At 59.6% G+C, this 20,891-nt stretch overlaps 1 protein-coding gene across 1 annotated transcript; it reads left to right on the top strand.

Moving 5' to 3' along the window:
• Positions 1-1,371: 1,371 nt before the first annotated feature.
• Positions 1,372-19,324, top strand: COL1A1 (collagen type I alpha 1 chain). Its single transcript, NM_001444319.1, is given in 51 exon segments — positions 1,372-1,601; positions 3,191-3,385; positions 3,515-3,549; positions 3,651-3,686; positions 3,775-3,876; positions 4,727-4,795; positions 5,022-5,066; positions 5,226-5,279; positions 5,458-5,511; positions 6,051-6,104; positions 6,226-6,279; positions 6,620-6,673; positions 6,760-6,804; positions 6,922-6,975; positions 7,093-7,137; positions 7,323-7,376; positions 7,624-7,722; positions 7,809-7,853; positions 7,952-8,050; positions 8,157-8,210; positions 8,385-8,492; positions 8,571-8,624; positions 8,877-8,975; positions 9,174-9,227; positions 9,344-9,442; positions 10,278-10,331; positions 10,502-10,555; positions 10,683-10,736; positions 10,836-10,889; positions 11,283-11,327; positions 11,426-11,524; positions 11,794-11,901; positions 12,313-12,420; positions 12,630-12,683; positions 12,897-12,950; positions 13,168-13,275; positions 13,358-13,411; positions 13,534-13,587; positions 13,725-13,886; positions 13,972-14,079; positions 14,246-14,353; positions 14,460-14,513; positions 14,618-14,725; positions 15,296-15,349; positions 15,465-15,572; positions 15,907-15,960; positions 16,301-16,408; positions 16,504-16,786; positions 16,899-17,089; positions 17,370-17,612; positions 17,731-19,324. Coding segments are annotated over 51 exon segments (4,401 nt in total). The 5' UTR covers positions 1,372-1,489; the 3' UTR covers positions 17,878-19,324.
• Positions 19,325-20,891: the final 1,567 nt, after the last annotated feature.

The raw sequence follows: 20,891 nt of genomic DNA, 5'->3' as shown, positions 1-20,891 counted from the left end.
TCTTTGCCTTTTCTTGGGCCCTCAGCTTTCGGCAGGACCAGGGGCCTGGATAGACGGAGGCTAGGGTAGAGCCCTCTTGGGAGGCTGGGACCTGGAGAAGGGCTGACACCAGCTTCTAGGGGCCTCTCCTCCAAATATAGCCTGGTGGGGTCTCCACCACCTTTCGGGGTGCACATGATTCTCTCCTGGCTCCAGGGCCAAAGAGCAAGGCCTGGGGTTTCCAGAAAAGAAGGGAAGCAGTGGGAAACATCCTTTAAAAGAAGGACACTCACCTGCAATTCCATTTTGAACTCCCCAAGGCAAGTCTCCCCCAGAAACACCCAAAATTCCCCAATCCTGAGTCGGGGTACAGACAGAGACAGAGCTTTATGCAGCCCCCAGGACCCCCCTCTCTCTGGTCCAGGGCTCTCCAGCAGACTCCTCCCCACTTAACCATGGCCATAGCCATGACAGACCCCAACACAAGACTCTTTTCTAAGTGGCCAGTGACCTCAAGCCCTTGCCACCTGGGGTGGGAGAACCCTCGCAATGCCCCGCCCCCACCCCGCAGTGCCTTCACTCAACACCAAAGCTTTCATCTGGAGAGCCCACGTAGTCAAATGTCTCACCCAGGGCCTCAGCCTCCCCACCCCATCTCTCTCAATCAGGCTGGGGCTTCGGGGGGGAGAGCATCTGAGTCCACCTTGGAGACGTGGCAGAAGAACTGACAGCCTCAAAATAAAAATCCTCTCATCCGCACCCACCCCCAAATATCTGATTCTTAATGTCTATCAATGAGTCTCTAACTCGTTCCTCAAATAACCCTAAGTTCTCTACCCCCGCCACACCAGAAGACACCCCCCAGAACGCACATCTTTTAAATTCTCTGGTTCTCCTGCTTTAGAGGGGTCCATAGCTGGCCTCCTCGGGCCGATCGCCTGGCTGTTGCCAAGGATATCGGGCGGGTAAAGGAGGACCCTCTCCCAATCACCCCCAATTCTTCCATCTTTGGAAGGCTCCCTACCCAGCTCCCCAACTCCAGTTCCCCCCAGATTGCGCATCCCCGGAAGAAAGCTGAAGAGGCGCCCCTTCCCACTCTTTAGCCCACAGTATATTGAGGACCGAGCCGCACCCCAGCGGCAGCATCTCTGGCCCAGGCTGCGCTGGGGGGCTGGGGAGGCAGAGCTGTGGAAGGGGGGTGGCGTGCGGTGGACTCCTTTCCCTTCCCTTCCCTCCTCCTCCCCCTCTCCCTTCCGACTCCCAAATTGGGGGCCGGGCCAGGCAACTCTGATTGGCTGGGGGACGGGCAGCCGGCTCCCCCTCTCCCAGGGGCAGGGTTCCTCCCCGCTCGCCCTCGGGATGGTATAAAAGGGGCCCGGGCCAGTGGTCGGAGCAGACGGGAGTTTCTCCTCGGGGTCGGAGCAGGAGGCACGCGGAGTGTGAGGCCACGCATGAGCGGACGCTAACCCCCACCCCAGCCGCAAAGAGTCTACATGTCTAGGGTCTAGACATGTTCAGCTTTGTGGACCTCCGGCTCCTGCTCCTCTTAGCGGCCACCGCCCTCCTGACGCACGGCCAAGAGGAGGGCCAAGAAGAAGGCCAACAAGGCCAAGAAGAAGACAGTAAGTCTCAAACTTTTGGGGGTCCAAGGCTACTTGGTATCTTGTCCCGCGTTGGGTTCTGGGGGGGTCCACGACGTAAGCTGAGACTCGGGATGCTCCAGAGGCTCAAGGATGAAAGGGAGATGGTGAGGGCTCTTCCTCGGCGCCCTGGGGGGTAGAAAGGAGCGCACTCTGGGCGGGGGTGTAGATGACCTCCCCCCCAGCAGTGGGAGGAGGAGATGCAGCACGGCGCGAGTTGGCTCAGGAGGAGTCCCGAGCGCACACTGTGAAGTACAGCGGGGAAAATTGGTTCTGGGCGCCGGGTACGCGTAAAGTACGTCGAGGATGGGGTGGGGGCGCCGAGTCGGGAATTTGGAGCCCAAGATGTAAAAGTGGTCGGGAAGGCTAGGGGATGATTCATAAGAAAAGATTGTTTGCCCTCTCTGCAGGCTAGACAGTGTTCCTGGGGCCACAGAAGTGCTGGGCTGAGGGGGGAGGGGGCGCTGAGAGTGGGCGGGTTGCAGGCTGAGAAACTTTGGCGCCGGCTTTGAGGGGCAGGGTCCTTGCGCCCTCTGCTGAGCTATACTGGCACTGAGCCTCCCTGGCCAGCGCTTCTCCGCGCAGGAGTCGAAGCGGGAAAATGGGGTTGTTGCCTGGTGTGGACCCCACCTCTAGACTTTGAAAATAAAGTTGGGGACGGGGTAGCTCCAGTCTCTAAAAGAAGTGGCCGGTCGGGGGAAATTGCTTAGGGTGGCCCGCCACCTAGTGGCCGCCTGGGTGGACGCTCCGCGGTGGGCGTGATTAACATCATTTACGGACTTTTTGGATCTTTGGTTAACTAACTTCTTTGGCGGACTTTTGGGTTCTTTGGCTAAGGAGTGACCCCGGGCACTGGCTGGCTTTGGGAAACGGGATTTGTCCTTGGGAGAGGCTGTTAGAGATATCTGGGAAGTGGAGGTTAGGGCGTATCCTGCTCTTTTTTAAGTCTCTGGTACATTTTAAGTTTCTGGGCGGGATCCCACGCCCGTTAGCTCCTCCCCATCCTCCTAGCCCCGCCCACACCATCCCACCTGCCCCGGGAATGAGACGGAATCCTGCCTGGACCTCCCATCTCTCCTCCCAGCCCCTCCTCCGGTCTCCACCCAAACCACTCCCCACAAGCCTGCCCTCCGGACCAGGCGCCTCCGGTTCTCTCTCTTTCCCACTCCCCCACTCCCCGCTCCCCCACCCGATGGCTTTTTATTTCACTTGGCTTCCGCGCCAATGCGCTGAGGTTGGAGTTGGAAGCAACTCCAGCCTAAAGCTTTGTTTAAATTCCTGAGAACTGGAAAGAGTTATAGCCGACCTGGCCCGGCGCCTCAGCCCTGTCACTGGTGCTGATGAGAAGCAGATGAGCTTTTAAGGATTTGGGGAAAGGAAAAACAAAAGGACCGGGGGGGGGGGGGGAGGAAGAAAAAAAGAAAAAATAAATAAAGGGAAGAGAGAGAGGCCAGAAATAGAAAATCTAAATGTGCCTCTCGGACCGAGGGGAAGCGATGGTGGGATTGAGGGACCTGGAGCCCCAAGGTGGGGGACTCGCAGCGCCGCTGACGGCCCCCATCTTCCCCCAGTCCCACCAGTCACCTGCGTACAGAACGGCCTCAGGTACCATGACCGAGACGTGTGGAAACCCGTGCCCTGCCAGATCTGTGTCTGCGACAACGGCAATGTGTTGTGCGATGACGTGATCTGCGACGAAATCAAGAACTGTCCCAGCGCCAGAGTCCCTGCGGGCGAGTGCTGCCCCGTCTGCCCCGAAGGCGAGGGTATAGCTCGGGACCTGGGGCTGGGATTAGGGGGGGGGGGCGCTCCCTTGCCCCGTGCAGAGGAGAGCTCTATTGCCGGGAGCACCTGGCGCAAGCCCTGCTTCTAAGCCGCGTCTCTTCCCTCCCTAGTGTCACCCACCGACCAGGAAACCACGGGAGTCGAGGTAATCCTCTGCCCTCGACTTGTGCGCCCCCGCCCCGGGACTCTTCACAGTTGGCTTTCTCTAACCCGACGTCTTTTGTTTCTTCTCCCCCAACCCGATAGGGACCCAAGGGAGACACTGGCCCCCGAGGCCCCAGGGTAAGCAATGCTCTGTCTCGCCTGTTGGGGGCTGGGGGTGGGCGTGGCTTCTGGCCTGCGCTCACCTGGCCCGCCCCTCCCACTGCAGGGACCCTCTGGCCCCCCTGGCCGAGACGGCATCCCTGGACAACCTGGACTTCCTGGACCCCCCGGACCTCCTGGACCCCCCGGACCCCCTGGCCTCGGAGGAGTAAGTGGGAGAGTCCAGGCGTTCCTGGAAGGCCTTGGGGGCTGCGCCCCACTCCCCACCCCCATCAGTGTTTTTGTTTGTTGTTTTGGGGGAGGCAGGGGGCATACATTTGGATAATTTCAGGCTTCTAGGAAAAAAGAGAGAGAAAAGTTGCAAGAACACTGCAAAGAACTCACATATCCTTCAGTTTGTCACATGTGTGCTTTGTCAGTCCCTGTCAATTTATACATATAATTATATGTACAATGTATGTATACATGTAATGTACATACACATTATCCGGGTTTTTGTTTTCTGAACCATTGGAAAGTTGCTGGTATCATGTCTCTTTGCTCCTCAACACCTTAGCATGTAGTTCCTGAGAACAAGAACATTCTCTTACATGGCTCTTGCACAAGGATTGCATTTTGGAAATTTAACATTGGGACCATACCATTATCTAAAATGCAGTCTGTATTCAAACTTTAACCAATGTTCCCAAAAATATTTTTCATAGCATTTTTTCACCCTTGATCCAGGTTCCAATCCAAGGTCAGGAATTGCATTGAATTGTCAGGTCTCTTTTGTTTCCTTTCATCTAGAACATTCCTCCGACTTTCTTTGTCTTTCCTGTCCCTGAGATTTTTTGAGGAGGCCAACCTGTTTTGTAGACTGTCCCCCCCGTTTGGGTTTGTTGGGTGTGCCTTCGTGATTAGATGTGAGTGATGGATTTGGGGCAGGAGTCATGCTGTCTTGCGAAGTACGCGTCCCATCAGGGGGCATGAGGTGTCAGTTTGTCCCAGTACTGGTGATAGCTTCCGCCTTCGACGCACTGTCCTGACCCTGCTTTCTCATGCGCTCTCTCTTCTAGAACTTTGCTCCCCAGTTGTCTTATGGCTATGATGAGAAGTCAGCAGGAATTTCCGTGCCCGGCCCCATGGTGAGTCACCAGCTGGGGACGTTGATGATAGAAGAAGAGCAGGTGGGGGATCCGGACAGGATGAGCCAGTGAAGGCATTTGGGGTGACGTGGTTAACTTAGGAGGTCTTTGGGACCTCAGAATCCAGAAAGGATGCAGGGCAAATGGGTAGTCTCAACAAGAACCATGGGAGATAACCTTTCCTACAGAGGTGTCATTATGGCCTCCCTTTCTTTCCCTTCTGTAGGGTCCTTCTGGTCCTCGTGGTCTCCCTGGCCCCCCTGGCGCACCTGTGAGTATCCAGGATGTCCACACCACCTTGGGCTTTGGTCTTTTGGAGGGAGGATTGGCATAAGGGCAGGGAAGGTGCTCAGAGATTTCTTGGTGAGATGGGGCACAGATTGGTAGGGACCTACCCTTCTAACCCTACCCCTTTCTCCTTGTCCTTCAGGGTCCCCAAGGTTTCCAAGGCCCCCCTGGTGAGCCTGGCGAGCCTGGCGCCTCCGTAAGTGCCCCTTGACTTGTACCCTCTGTGGAAATCCACACTCCCTCCACACGTATGTGGATTCTCCTATTGAGGGGCCACCATCTGTGGTCTTTCTTACCCCCTCCTTCCAATCCCAGCCTTCTCCTTTTTTCTTTATCCTGGTCATTCTAACGTCCTTTCTTCCTGTCTCCTCTAGGGTCCCATGGGTCCCCGTGGTCCTCCTGGCCCCCCTGGCAAGAACGGAGATGATGTAAGTAGCCCTGGCGAGGGGATACCACGTGACCCCCCCCTCCCACCTCCCTGGGTTAGGTCCCTGTAATCTCCACCGCTGTGCCCTCATCACCTTTAGGGGTGATACCCAGAGAAAGGAGAGCGTGTTCTCCCTGACACATGGGAACGTCCTTGAACAAAGAGCCTCCTGGGATGTTTCCCCACCTTCCTCACCAGCGTGGCTGTCCCTCCCCTCACCCCAGCCACCTAAAAGCAGTCTCCGACCCCATCCCTTTGGGGTGAGCAATTTCCCTAGGCTTGACCACCCTGGGCACCTCAGATTTTCACCCCGTGTGGTGAGATTAAGATGCTGGTGACAAAAAGAAACAGAAATTCCTTTGGAGAGATGCAGAGTTCACCAAAGAGGGTGCTTCGTGGTAGATTTAAACTGAGATGAGATTCCGGGCCCCAAGGCCTGACCCTCAACCTGACCCCAAGAAGACCTGGGTCTTCCACACTTTTCCAACTCAGGGAGCATGAGCGTGATGGCTTTTTTTTTTCTCTCTCTCTCTCTCTCAGGGTGAAGCTGGAAAGCCTGGTCGCCCTGGTGAGCGTGGGCCTCCTGGACCTCAGGTGAGCAGGATGGTGTGGCTGGCCGCCAAGCTTTGCTGCACTTGGCCTTCATTTGGGAGCTATGTCCACAGGGGTGTCCTCTAATGGCCTTGCCTTTGTCTTTCTTTCCTGTTCTCTGCAGGGTGCTCGGGGATTGCCCGGAACAGCTGGCCTCCCTGGAATGAAGGGACACAGAGTGAGTGACCTTTGCATCATCCAAGTTCCCAAAGTCTCTGCATCCCACCATTCCAGCCCTTTCCCCAGAGCATCCTGGTGTGTGTCTTGGGGCGGGGGGGGGGGGGTGTGCGGTGGCAGCTACCCAAGTTCCAAGACCCAGCGAGCAGACCCCCCAAAGAATGTCCCTCCGTTGGGAGAAAAATCCCAATAAAGGGGTGGCGTGAGATCTTGGGCCAGGGGAGCTTTGGTCTCGCTCAGACACAGGGGGATAGCTGTGAAGACCTCCCCAGGTCTGGGTGGGTGTCAAGGTGGTCCACTGTCTCCACAAGGTCTCACCTTGGCCCTCTTTCCTGTCCTAGGGTTTCAGTGGTTTGGATGGTGCCAAGGGAGATGCTGGTCCTGCTGGTCCCAAGGTAAGAGGCGGTGGGAATGTTGTATCCTCTGCCTCCGCCGCAGTCCCTCTGCGAATGAATTGCTAACCCTCTTCTTGGCTCTTTAGGGTGAGCCTGGTAGCCCTGGTGAAAATGGAGCTCCTGGTCAGATGGTGAGTGGGTCCAGTTCTCGAAGGAAGAGCGGGAGCCGGGGGAAGGGACAAGATGGGGGCTTGGGGGATAGGGATGTGTCTCCCATCTAACTTGGCCTCTCTTGGTTTCGTGGTCAGGGCCCCCGTGGTCTGCCTGGTGAGCGAGGTCGCCCTGGACCCCCTGGCCCTGCTGTAAGTACTCCTGGCCCCTTGGGGGATCTCGGCGTTCTGGAAGGGGTTCCCTGCCAGCTAAAGGGACTGGCCAGCCCTCAGTGAATGTACCTGAGACTTCTCCCCTCTCTCCTGCAGGGTGCTCGTGGAAATGATGGTGCTACTGGTGCTGCTGGACCCCCTGTGAGTACAGCTCCTGGACTTCGGTGCCTGGGAATGGGGAGGTGCCTGGGAATGGGGAGGGGTCTCAGTGTCAGCTCTTGGGTCTGGGACACAGGGCAGGTCTGAACCCCAGGACCTCTTCTGTCCCAGGATGTGACCTGTAGCTGCCATCTTCCTTCTTGTTAACACCTCTCTTTCATTCACAGGGTCCCACTGGCCCCGCTGGTCCTCCTGGCTTCCCTGGTGCTGTTGGTGCTAAGGTGAGACCCCCTTCTCTGAGCACAGCTCCCATAGGCTAAGGGGTGGGTGTTCTCCCTGCTCCCCAAACCAGAGGGACCCAGAGTGGCAAAAGAGAAGCCCATCCCCAACACTTTTGTCCCGGGGTCCCCTTCTCTGATCTTGGAGTCCCGAGTCTTGGCCTCCTGTCCTGGCTCTCCACCCCCTGCCATCTGGAGGTGAGATTGGGTTCCCAGGGTGGCTCCTGACATGTCCTTTCTTCCAATCCAGGGTGAAGCTGGTCCCCAAGGAGCCCGAGGCTCTGAAGGTCCCCAGGGTGTGCGTGGTGAGCCTGGCCCCCCTGGCCCTGCTGGTGCTGCTGGCCCTGCTGTAAGTGTTACCTCCTCCGTGTCTCTGTGCCCCTCCCCAACTCGGAGTCCTGGACGGTCACTCACCCACCTCCCTCTGTACCACAGGGAAACCCTGGTGCTGATGGACAGCCTGGTGGCAAAGGTGCCAACGTAAGTATCCTGAAGGTTTCCGAGCTGCCCCCAGTACCCCCGCTTCCACCCACCCTGTGCCCGCCACTCCTGGGCTCAACGTGTGCTGCCTCCCACAGGGCGCTCCTGGTATTGCTGGTGCTCCTGGCTTCCCTGGTGCCCGAGGCCCCTCTGGACCCCAGGGTCCCAGCGGCCCCCCTGGTCCCAAGGGTAACAGCGTAAGTACCACTCTCGCCCTCTGTGCTGGCTCGTCTGGGGAGTGTGAAGATCCAGCCCAGCTGAACATCCCCGACCCTCCACTCATCCTCTTCTCTCCCCACGCAGGGTGAACCTGGTGCTCCCGGCAGCAAAGGAGACACTGGCGCCAAGGGAGAGCCCGTAAGTCCCCCAGCTCCATCTCTCTGCCCCAGGAGCCCCTGGCAGGGAGGTCCAGGGAGGCATAGGAGCCCCTGATGCTGTGTGTGGGGGGGTGCCCAGCCTCCAGCCAACTCTGGAGCAGGTACCAGGATGGCGCCTCACCACAGGCTGCCCCCTCTCCTCTGCCCTCTCCAGGGTCCCACTGGTGTTCAAGGCCCCCCTGGCCCTGCTGGAGAAGAAGGAAAGCGAGGAGCCCGAGGTGAACCTGGACCTGCTGGCCTGCCTGGACCCCCTGGCGAGCGTGTAAGTGCCCCCTTCTCTGCCCCGGTGCCAGCCCGGTGCCTGGGTGTGTGAGCTCACTGGCCTTCTCTCCTCCCACAGGGTGGACCTGGTAGCCGTGGTTTCCCTGGCGCCGATGGTGTTGCTGGTCCCAAGGTAATGTCTCTTCATGGCTGGGAGACTGACCTTGAACGTGCTCTTCCAGATGTAGTCAGCCCCTCCCCCTCCCAGCGCCCGATTGCACGTGCCCATCCGGGGCCTACAGACCTCTCTCCTCACTCTCAGCCTCACCTTGACCTTCCCACCATCACCAATGCCCCCGAAAGCACCCCCACCACCCAGGAGGAAGACGATGCTGCCCCATGCCGGACTTGAGAGCCTCAGTGTTGCTTTGACTCCCCCCATCAGGGTCCCGCTGGTGAACGTGGTTCTCCTGGCCCTGCTGGTCCCAAAGGTTCTCCTGGTGAAGCTGGTCGCCCCGGTGAAGCTGGTCTGCCTGGTGCCAAGGTGAGACAGCAGACCTTTGCCTGGCTTGGCCCAGGATCCTGCCCATCCTCTGTGGGCTCTGGGATGACATGCCGCTGGAGCAGGACCTCAGATCTGCCGTCTAGAGCATCCCTGCTCCCCCTCACCTCCATTCTCCCCCTCCCCCTCTCCCACCTGCCTTCTCCCTCCCTCACTCACGCCTCTCTGCTTCCCTCTTAGGGTCTGACTGGAAGCCCTGGCAGCCCTGGTCCTGATGGCAAAACTGGCCCCCCTGTAAGTATCACCACCAGCGTCCCCTCCACCCCCCCCCCCCCCGAGTGGGCTCTCTGCCACTCTCCTGACCTCTCACCCTCTGTCCTCACCTCTGCTTTTGTGCCTTCCATCCTCAGGGTCCCGCCGGTCAAGATGGTCGCCCTGGACCCCCAGGCCCTCCTGGTGCCCGTGGTCAGGCTGGTGTGATGGGTTTCCCTGGACCTAAAGGTGCTGCTGTGAGTATTCAGTGAGATGTGTCATGGGGCAGACACACGTGGGATGGGGGTGGGGGTGGGGGGAAGAGTCCTGGTTCTGGACCCAGCTCTGCCCCTGACCTGCTGTGTGGCCTCGGGCCACTCACTGCCCCTCTCTGGGCCTCAGTCTCCCTATCCATCAGATGAAAGACCTCTGCTAGCTCTATTCCTGAAAATGAGTACTGTTGCCCCCCCAGCCGCCCCCCCCACACATGGCTATAGGATGGGCCTTTTCCATGATAGTCACCCCCAAATCTTGTGGGTTCTTTGAGGTTCAAAAGGAGATATCAGAGCAGACGAAAGCCCTCTGCAGCTCAGCTCCCCAAAGGGGTACCATGGAGAGAAGAAACGGGACAGGGTTGGGAGAGGAGCCCAAGAGGCAGGTGCCCAGGGAGGCGAGGGTTCAGGGAGAGGCCAAAAGATGGAGCAGCAGGAAGCCAGCAAAGGCCTTCCTCAGGGGCCAGAACTGAGAGATAAAAAAGCTCCATAAAGATTCCACTCAAGAGTTCCCCTTGTGGCACAGCGGAAACAAATCCGACTAGGAACCATGAGGTTGCGGGTTCAATCCCTGGCCTCGCTCAGTGGGTTAAGGATCCCGCGCTGCTGTGGCCATCGTGTAGGCTGGCAGCAACAGCTCCGATTAGCCCCCTAGCCTGGGAACCTCCATATGCCGTGGGTGTGGCCCTAAAAAGATAAAAGACAAAATAAGTATAAAAATAAGTACATAAATAAAAGATTCCACTCAAAGTAAAACAGGAGGGACCCAGGACGCCCTGGCTTTCCAGCCCCTCTCAACCCTAACTCTCTTTCCCCACAGGGAGAGCCTGGCAAAGCTGGAGAGCGAGGTGTTCCCGGACCCCCTGGCGCAGTTGTAAGTACCTCCTTCTGGTTCCTGTTCCCTTTCTGCTTGTGCCCACATCCCATCCCTGCATCCTGCAGGAGGGATGCAGGATGCTGCAGCCCATCCCCAGGGCGTCAGGACCCCGGCCCCAGGCTGCTCACCTTGCCACCCTGACCCCTTTATCCACTCTCTCCCCACAGGGTCCTGCTGGCAAAGATGGAGAAGCTGGAGCTCAGGGACCCCCCGGACCTGCTGTGAGTGTCCCTCACAGGGAGGCCTGGGGAGGGGGCACTATGGACCAGGAAAGGGGGAGTGGTCCCCTGCCCCCCTTCTCCTGGGCCTTCCCATGACCACCACGTCCCCTCTGTCCCCTCCGTGCAGGGCCCCGCTGGTGAGAGAGGAGAACAAGGCCCCGCTGGCTCCCCTGGATTCCAGGTGAGGCCTCACGGGCTGTCAGGTGTCGGGAGAGGGGCGTGAACGACAACTCTTCCAGATTCTAATTCCTCTCCTCCCTCCTCCATTTCCCACCTACAGGGTCTCCCTGGCCCTGCTGGTCCTCCTGGTGAAGCAGGCAAACCCGGTGAACAGGTAAGAGGTAGCTGAAGAGATGGGGAGCGCAGGGAATACACAGGGAGAGTCTAGCCTTTCTAGCTGAGCAGATCACCAACAGCTAGAGGGATCAAAGTTAGACACGAGGAAGGACTTCCCGTCATGAAGGGAGCTGTGCCTCTGCGTGACAGGTGCATGATAGATGCACGAAAGAGCTGCGTGGCTGCTGCTCTGGAGGACTTCTTTGTAGAGCTACTGGAATACTCAGATGCCCTCAACCCCAAGTTTGGGGAGAGGGATAATCCCAGTTCAGGGCTGAGAAGGGCTTGGCCTCTGACCAGAGACCCCGAGGGCTAGCCCCCCGGGAGGACAGGAGTGCTTTCTAGTGGGGAGGACCAAGGTCCTCACTCTTTGCCCCCCTCTCCCCCTCAGGGTGTTCCTGGAGATCTCGGTGCCCCCGGCCCCTCTGGAGCAAGAGTAAGTAGAGCCTCTTCTGCTTCCACCACGACGCCCCGCCCCTGGCTCTGGCTCTGGCTCTGGAGCTGCCATCACGTGCCCTGTCCTTCCCTTCCCAGGGCGAGAGAGGTTTCCCCGGCGAGCGTGGTGTGCAAGGTCCCCCCGGTCCTGCAGGTCCCCGTGGAGCCAACGGTGCCCCTGGCAATGATGGTGCTAAGGTGAGCGCAGCATGGGGACCAGATCTCCCCCTTCCCGGGGTGGGGGATGCCTGGCTGTGACCAAAGCCAGCCTGATGCTGGGGCGGGCTGTTGGGGGGGATCAGACTGGGGTGGGGTCCATGTGCTGCCTGAACTTCTGGGCTGCGCACCTTTCTTTTTAGCTGCTGCCTGTCTTTGGCCTCAGAACAAAGGCTGGGAGAAATTAAGAGGGGATGCAACACTGTGACCCACTTCTGGAACTCACTCTAGTCTCTTCGATTGTCCTCTAGGGTGATGCTGGTGCCCCTGGAGCCCCTGGTAGCCAGGGCGCCCCTGGCCTTCAGGGAATGCCTGGCGAACGAGGTGCAGCTGGTCTCCCAGGTCCTAAGGGTGACAGAGTAAGTCGAACTCCCCCTCCCCTGGGCCCTGGGTGCTTCCCATCTCTGCTTCAGATCCTTTGGCATCTCTCTCTCTCCCGTCCCTGGGGTCCCGGTCCTTAATCCTCCCTTCCTCTCTGGCCTCTTGGCTGATGAACCCTCTACCTGCAGTCCCTTCTTCCCTTCTCACAGGCTACCATGGCAACCAGAGATGGGGTGGGGGGGTGCCCTGTTCATTCCTTGACACAGGCAGGGGCTTCTTACCCTAGCCGCCCCCCACCGCCCCGGAATCCCTACACAGACATCTTTCCCCTGAAAGATCTTGAGTCTTTGGCACAGGTCGGGGCAGAGCAGACACAAACACTTGGGGAGAATGCTCTTGATCGCCTCCCTGCCCCGCGCTGCCAGGCTCAGGCCTTCTTCCGCCTTTAGGGAGATGCTGGTCCCAAAGGTGCTGATGGTGCTCCTGGCAAAGATGGCGTCCGTGGTCTGACTGGCCCCATTGGTCCTCCCGGCCCCGCTGGTGCCCCTGGTGACAAGGTGAGGGGGCCACCTTTCCACCTTCTTCCCTAACACACAGCTTCCCCAGCAAGCCTGAGCACGGCTCTGCAGGGGAGCAGCTCCTGCGATTCCAAGCTGGTGACTCAGAGATGGGGAGCTGGACGGGGTGGGGGGCTCTCCTGGGAGTCATCTGCCAGGAAGATTCAGCATGGTCCCCTGACTCGGGGCCTCTTGTCCCTCCCTCTCAGGGTGAAACTGGTCCTAGCGGTCCTGCTGGTCCCACTGGAGCTCGTGGTGCCCCCGTAAGTACAGAAGACCCCATTAAGGCCCCATACTCGGCCCTTCTCTCCCTTCGTACCAACCCCTGGCCCTCTTTCTGTCCCTCCTCCACCTTGGTTCCCACGGGCTCTTGTCCCCACGGGGGGTGCTCCTCAGGCCCTCCTCCCCCCACCCTCCAGTCCACCCTCTCCCCGCTTCCCCCAAGTCACAGCATCTCTCCCTTTGCCTCCTCCTAGGGTGACCGTGGTGAGCCTGGTCCCCCCGGCCCTGCTGGCTTCGCTGGCCCCCCTGTAAGTACCAAGATCCCCTTCCTCTTCCATCTCCAGCCAGGCCACGGGGCCCTGGGTGACTGGATGAGGCCCGTTGGCCTAATTCGGAGGGGGAGGGTGGAGGAGGGGTTGTCCTCCGTTGAGGCATCTTCCTGCCTGGAGTTCTGGTCCTTCCGCAGCCACCTCTCTGGGCTGGCACCGCCCTCCCCTCCACTCACACCACTCCCTCCTCCCCCAGGGTGCTGATGGCCAACCTGGTGCTAAAGGCGAACCTGGTGATGCTGGTGCTAAAGGCGATGCTGGTCCCCCCGGCCCTGCTGGACCCACTGGCCCCCCTGGCCCCATTGTGAGTATCTCCCCCTCTGGGCCCCACGCTGCTGGCAGACTGGATCCAGGACTGGCCTTGACGCCTCTGTGCTCTCCTGCAGGGTAGCGTTGGTGCTCCCGGACCCAAAGGTGCTCGTGGCAGCGCTGGTCCTCCTGTGAGTAGCTGGCTCTGACTCTCTGCTGAGGTTCTCCCCGACCAGTGATTGGAGGTAGGGGCAGCCGGGGCCCGGTGAAGGGGCCTTTCTCCCTCTGATTGCATCTCTGTTCTCTTCTCCAGGGTGCTACTGGTTTCCCTGGTGCTGCTGGCCGAGTCGGTCCCCCCGGCCCCTCTGTAAGTATCTATGGCGGAGACCCCGCTGGTCTGGGGTGGCCTGAGACACAGGCTGTCAGGGGTGCGTGCGCCCAATGAGGCCTTGGTGATGCTCCAGAATCTGCCAGACTCTGACAGCCCCTCTCCTCCCCATCCAGGGAAATGCTGGACCCCCTGGCCCTCCTGGTCCTGCTGGCAAAGAAGGCAGCAAAGGTCCCCGTGGTGAGACTGGCCCCGCTGGGCGTCCCGGTGAAGCCGGTCCCCCTGGCCCCCCTGGCCCCGCTGGTGAGAAAGGATCCCCTGGTGCTGACGGACCTGCTGTAAGTGCACGTCTCAGAGGGGTCTAGACTGGGGACATGGTCTCTGGCCGCTGGAAGTCACCTCACCCCCATCTGCTCCCCACAGGGTGCTCCCGGTACTCCTGGACCTCAGGGTATTGCTGGACAGCGTGGTGTGGTCGGCCTGCCCGGTCAACGAGGAGAAAGAGGCTTCCCTGGTCTTCCCGGCCCATCTGTGAGTGTCCCCTCACCTTGGGAACCCTGGGAAGAACCGTTATAGGACTCGGAGGGGGGCAGGATGTAGGAGGTGGGGTCAGCGAGGACAGATGTGGCCGATGATCTGGGGGGACCCAGGGCCCTGTCCCAGCGCATCTCTGGCCTGACTCCTTTTCCTCCCTTAGGGTGAACCCGGCAAACAAGGTCCTTCTGGACCAAGCGGCGAACGTGGCCCCCCTGGTCCCATGGGCCCCCCTGGATTGGCTGGACCCCCTGGCGAGTCTGGACGTGAGGTGAGCGGCTGCCAGCCCCATGCCAGTGGCCTCAGCGTGCCCACTTTGGTCTTTGCCTGAGCCTCCCTCCCCGTGGCTGTCACTCACCTCCCTCCTCCTTCTGCAGGGAGCCCCTGGCGCTGAAGGATCCCCTGGACGAGACGGTGCTCCTGGCCCCAAGGTAAGACGGCCACACCCCTGGGGCCACACCCCCCACCTGTGGCTCCACCTGGCTCCTTCAGCTACGGCTGACTCAACTCGGGCTTCCCTTCTCTCCCCACTCAGGGTGACCGTGGTGAGAGCGGCCCTGCTGGACCCCCTGGTGCTCCTGGTGCTCCTGGTGCCCCCGGCCCCGTTGGCCCTGCTGGCAAGAGCGGCGATCGTGGTGAGACTGTAAGTAGCTAGGTCTGGCTGGCTGCTTCTGGCCAGGCTGGGCACTCTCCAGGCCTGCCAAGGGGTCTACAGCTGGACACCCGACTTCACCTGGGCAGGGGAGGGGCGGAGGTCCTGCAAGATGCCTGGGCCCTTGGCCTCCTTGGAAAAAAAATTGAGCCCCAGGCGAGTTCTGTGGAGCAGCGGGTTCAGGATCCAGCATGGTCACGGCACTGGCACGGGTCGCTGCTGTGGAGTGGGTTCGACCCCTGGCCCAGGCACTGCCACCCACGGCAGGCATGGTTGCAAAAAGAATTGAGCCCCTTTTCAGCCTCGAGGCCCCTCCCCCAGACAGCACCCTGTCTCCCCTGAAGGATGGGGTTTGTCCCCAGCTGCTTGCCTCGGCTTACATGAAGCCGGACTTTACTGGAAAATTCATCTAGGACTTGGGAGAGATAGATACGGTGGGAAAAGATGTGAAGAAAGAGGCATCTGGCCACCGAGGGGTGGTCTCACCTGCAGTTCAGGCTGTACCAGCCCTTCGCAGGGCTCTCTCTGACCAGGATCTAACATTCTCTCTGTTCTCTCCAGGGTCCTGCTGGTCCTGCTGGTCCCGTTGGCCCCGTTGGTGCCCGTGGCCCTGCTGTAAGTGCCGTAGTCCGGCCCTCGTGTCCTCAGAACCCGTGTCCAGATGTGGACTGCACCCCATTCAGTGCTGTTGGACCTCCCACCTGACAGCCTGTCCCTCTCTCTCTTCCAGGGACCCCAAGGCCCCCGTGGTGACAAGGGTGAGACAGGCGAACAGGGCGACAGAGGCATTAAGGGTCACCGTGGCTTCTCTGGTCTCCAGGGTCCCCCTGGCCCTCCCGTAAGTATGCTCAGCCCTCCCCAGCCCCCGGCTGCCACTGCATCTTCTTTCCTCATCCCTCCAAGCCCTGCTGTGTGATGGGGGGAGGCCGCGTCGCCTCCGTTTCCCTCTCTGGGCAGTCCTTCCCTTCCCTGGGCAGGGACCGGGGTCTGAAGAATAATGGGCCCTTCCAAGTAACTTCTGCGAGGATGAGGGGTGCACAGAGAGAGGGTGTGGGAAGGATCTCAGCCTATGGACCAACCTGGGGCTAGAATAACGAGGTGGCTGCGTGGGGAGGTGGTTGGCCTCCCGTGACCCACACTCCGCCTGAACTGCCTTTGCCTCTTTCCTTCAGGGCTCTCCTGGTGAGCAAGGTCCCTCCGGAGCTTCTGGTCCCGCTGGTCCCCGAGTGAGTCATGCCTTCTCTGTATCTGCTCTTCCTGGATGCTGAGCCTAGGCTCACCACAGGGCCCTTGGCCTGGGACACGGGTGTCCCCCGCCTCTCTGGAGAAGGGTCTCGGGCAGGGGATGAAAGAAGGGAAGAGGGGTCCTGGAAGACCTTACGAAGCCCTCGACCTCCCCCTCCTTGCTCCTTCCCGATCTAGAGTTTCCTGGCCTGGCTGTGGCAATGAGCCACGATGCGGCTGAGGAGCCAGGAGCAGGCAGAGCGGGTGGTGGGCTTCTCTGCCAGAGCCAGGGTGGGCCTGTGCTTTCTGGCAGGCTTTCTCCAACCAGCTTCCTTCCTCCAGGGTCCCCCTGGCTCTGCTGGTGCTCCTGGCAAAGATGGACTCAACGGTCTCCCCGGCCCCATCGGTCCCCCTGGGCCTCGTGGTCGCACTGGTGATGCTGGCCCTGTTGTACGTAGCCACACCTTTACCCGGTCTGCCTGTGGCCCTCCCGCCCTGGAAGCACCGAACCCCAGTAATCCGCCCTCTCCTCCCTCTCTGCACAGGGTCCTCCCGGCCCTCCTGGACCCCCCGGTCCCCCTGGTCCTCCCAGCGGCGGTTTCGACTTCAGCTTCTTGCCCCAGCCACCTCAAGAGAAGGCTCACGATGGTGGCCGCTACTACCGGGCCGATGATGCCAATGTGGTCCGCGACCGTGACCTCGAGGTGGACACCACCCTCAAGAGCCTGAGCCAGCAGATCGAGAACATCCGGAGCCCCGAAGGCAGCCGCAAGAACCCCGCCCGCACCTGCCGCGACCTCAAGATGTGCCACTCCGACTGGAAGAGCGGTGAGGGCCGGCCCGGCTGTCCCTCCTCCTCCTCAGCCACATAGAGGGCTGAGCCCAGAGGGGCCCATGTCCCGTACCTCCCCTGACGCCATCTCGCCCTGCCCCGCCGCAGGAGAATACTGGATTGACCCCAACCAAGGCTGCAACCTGGACGCCATCAAAGTCTTCTGCAACATGGAGACAGGCGAGACCTGCGTGTACCCCACTCAGCCCAGCGTGCCCCAGAAGAACTGGTACATCAGCAAGAACCCCAAGGACAAGAGGCACGTCTGGTACGGCGAGAGCATGACCGACGGATTCCAGGTGCGTGAGCTGGAGCCACTCTTCCAAGATGGGCTGGCCCAGGGCTCCACAGGGGGGTTGATCCTGGGTAACCCAGACCTCTGCTACGTGTGACGGGCTGGGAGGCAGGACCCCGGAGTCCTCGAGACTGGCTGGGACACAGGGTACCTGTAGGCAAGGGGTGCCCCTCTGGACGGGGGGTTCCCTGGGGTATCTTCAGTGGGACGTCAGGGAGGGAGGCCAGGGACCAGAGGCTCCGGCACGGTCGGTCCCTCACTCCTCGCTCTCCCACCCCCCCCAGTTCGAGTACGGCGGCGAGGGCTCCGATCCTGCTGACGTGGCCATCCAGCTGACCTTCCTGCGCCTGATGTCCACTGAGGCTTCCCAGAACATCACCTACCACTGCAAGAACAGCGTGGCCTACATGGACCAGCAGACTGGCAACCTCAAGAAGGCCCTGCTCCTCCAGGGCTCCAACGAGATCGAGATCCGGGCCGAGGGCAACAGCCGCTTCACCTACAGCGTGATCTACGACGGCTGCACGGTGAGTCCAGCAGGGCCCCCATTCATCGGGCTCTGGCTTCCCAGGCAAGCCCAGTGCCCCCCACCCGCTCACTCCCGCTGGGTGACACCCCTCTCCCATTGTCTCCCCTTCACCCCAGAGTCACACCGGAGCCTGGGGCAAGACAGTGATCGAATACAAAACCACCAAGACCTCCCGCCTGCCCATCATCGATGTGGCCCCCTTGGACGTTGGCGCCCCCGACCAAGAATTCGGCATCGACCTTAGCCCTGTCTGCTTCCTGTAAACTCCCTCCGCCCCAATCTGGCTCCCTCCCACCCAACCCAATTGCCCCTGACCCTGGAAACAAACAAACACCCCAAACGGAAACCCCCCCAAAAGCCAAAAAATGGGAGACAATTTCACATGGACTTTGGAAAATATTTTTTTCCTTTGCATTCATCTCTCAAACTTAGTTTTTAAATCTTTGACCAACTGAACATGACCAAAAACCAAAAGTGCATTTCAAACCTTACCAAAAAAAAAAAAAAAAAAAAGAATAAATAAATAACTTTTTAAAAAAGGAAGCTTGGTCCACTTGCTTGAAGACCCATGTGGGGGTAAGTCCTTTTCTGCCCGTTGGGCTTATGACACCCCAACTCTGCCCTTTCTGCTCCTTTCTCCATGCCTTCCTGGGGCCTCCCCTCCACTGCTCCCCAAATCTGAGTCTCCCCCAAAGACACAGAAAACAATGCATTGTCTGCCCAGCAACCAAAGGCAATGCTGAAACACCCAGTGGCCCCCCCACCCCCAGCCCACCCCTCTCACCCAGCACCCCCAAACCCTGGGGGCACCTGGAGTTCACGGACTGCCAAGGAAGCCTTTACCATCTGGCGTCCCCGTCGCCCTGGCAACATACCCCTCTTTGTTTTGGAGGGGAGCATGCCAGGGAGACCACTGGCCCTTCACCACCGGGTTCGGAGGAAAGTCAGGAGGGGCCAAGACAGAGCAGAAACCTCGGATTTGGGACCCAAACGGGCCAGAGCCCCGTGCAACCTGGCTGGGTGGGAGAGACTGACCGCTCTGTTCCTTGCCTAATTGTGTTGCTGAAAGACTACCTCGTTCTTGTCTTTGTGTGTCACCGGGGCAACTGCGTGGGGGCGGGGGTGGGGGCGGGGTGGCAGGGGCTCCTCATTTTATACCAAAGGTGCTACCAATGTGATGGAGGCGGGGTGGGGGGGGAATCATTGGTGCTACATGGAAGTGGAGACGCACCCCGCCCCCTCAGGCCAGCAAATGTTCCTTTTTTGTTTCAAAGTCTTTTTTTTATTCTTTGTTTTTTTTTTTTTTTTTTTCCTTGTGGATGGGGACTCATGTGAATTTTCTAAAGGTGCTATTTAAACGGGGGGCACGAGTGCCGGCTTTGGACAGGGCCGCTCGCTCTCCACCCTTTCTTCTTCCCCCTCGGCCGCCTCTCACCCCCTGAGGCCTCTCTCCCCCCACGACCTCCTCTCTCTCCTCTGAAACCCTCTCCTCCTCAGCTGCATCCCACCCTCGTGGCCTCTCTCTCTCTCTGTCTGTCCTGTGTCCTCTCTCACTGGGTTTCAGAGCACAGATGCCCAAAGCACAAAAGCAGTTTTCCCCTGGGGTGGGAGGAAGCAAGAGACTTTGTACCTATTTTGTATGTGTATAATAATTTGAGATGTTTTTAATTATTTTGATTGCTGGAATAAAGCATGTGGAAATGACCCAAACCAATCTTGCACTGGCCTCCTGATTTCCTTCCTTGGAGACGGAGGGAGGGGGAGACCTGGGGGAGGGCGCTTGGGGGGGGGGTGGGCTCTCTTCTTTCTGCGCTCCCCCCCCCCACCTCCAACACCTTGACGACCCCTCCTGCTTCCGCTTGCCTTTCTCAGGCTTTAACACTTTCTCCTCGCCCTCTCAGCATGCGCATGCGCGTGCCTCTACCTCCCCCGCACATCCTGGCCTGCCCACCCTGAATGTCCTGGCCCAGCGATGCCACCAACTCTCTCGCTCCGTCCACGGCTGGGGAGGGGGGCACTCTGCAGGGTTGGGGGGCACTGGGAGGCTGGGTTGGGTGAGGGAGGGGTGCCTGGGCCCCCACCCCCCAGCAAGTTCTCTCCCTAGGCGAACTGGAGGGTCGTCTGGCCTCTTGAGCCTTGTTGCTGGCTCTGAGCTCTACCAAGAGAGTGACCAGCAGGACCGCACCATCAGTGGTTGCTGAGACTGCGTGGGGGCCCAAAGAGACCTGGAGAAAGGAATGCTTCCTGCTCCTTCTTCTGGGCCCCCAGGAGAGCCTTCCCAGGGCCTTGGAGAGGTGCTGTCCAGGGACTAACCCAGTGCTCTAGGAAGGCTGCAGGCCCTGACCAGCTGGGCAGGTCCTGGGTCCCTCCTGGCCTTCTAAGTTCCCCAAACATGAGACCTCTGGGTGTGGGGTGGCCTGGGGAGGTCATTTTGCCCAGGCCCTACCTCCTGCCCATTCCTAACCCTTTTTAAAAATCTGTGCGTCCTCTTCTTCCTTCTTCTCCCTCCCTTCCCTTTTCGCTCACCCTCTGCTGCTGGCCTGAGAGCCAGAGGCCCCCAGGGGGAAGGCGACTGGTCTTCTCCCCAGTCTCAGGGAAGGGAGACAGAGAATCCAGGAAGCCAGAACTCAGCAGACGAAGCACCCAGGGACCTAGAGATGGGTTGAAAAGTTGACAGCTGTCCCACCTGCCTCCCAAGGTCTCAGGGCCTAAACCTCCAAGGCAGGAAAGGCCCCTGTCCCTCCCTGGGGTCCATAGAAAGAGGGACAAGTCTGCACGGACCATTTGCTGTAATATTAACACCTTGGCTGTCATTAGGTAGTCTTGGCTGTTAATTATGTCCTGTGATAATGTATTATTAGCACGCCGACCACATAGGGTAGGGAACTGCAGCTAGTAAACAAAAGTTTGTTCCTATGCAAATTACCCAAAGTTAGCAGGTGATCCTTGGATCAGTGCATTGATGGGTGATGTCTGCCTGACACCGTCTTTGGTGACTCTCATCCGCCCAGGACCTCCTGCTCCCCGGGCCCTTGGCTGGCTTGGCCCCATCCCCCTCCGCCCCCATGGGGGATCCAGAAGCATCCTGAGCCTGGCATCCAAGGCTTTACCTGGCCGCTACTCATTTGTTCCTTCTATCGCCTCCCCTGCCCACACCAGTCACACTGGCAAATTCAACACGCTCCTCACCTTCCAGGCCTTTCTTATATTTCAAAGGTCTCATTGTTTTCTCATGCTCCTGCCCAAGGCAGGGCTGAGTTTGCCTTTGAGTTTGCAA

The sequence above is a fragment of the Sus scrofa genome, chromosome 12, assembly GCF_054392235.1.
Source record: "Sus scrofa isolate SSC_HxYL_T2T_F1_AM1 chromosome 12, Sscrofa_HxYL_maternal_Yorkshire_Landrace_v2.0, whole genome shotgun sequence".
Taxonomy (NCBI): domain Eukaryota; kingdom Metazoa; phylum Chordata; class Mammalia; order Artiodactyla; family Suidae; genus Sus; species Sus scrofa.
The sequence above is the reverse complement of the archived record's forward strand: the minus strand, read 5'-3'. Positions and strand labels throughout refer to the sequence as shown.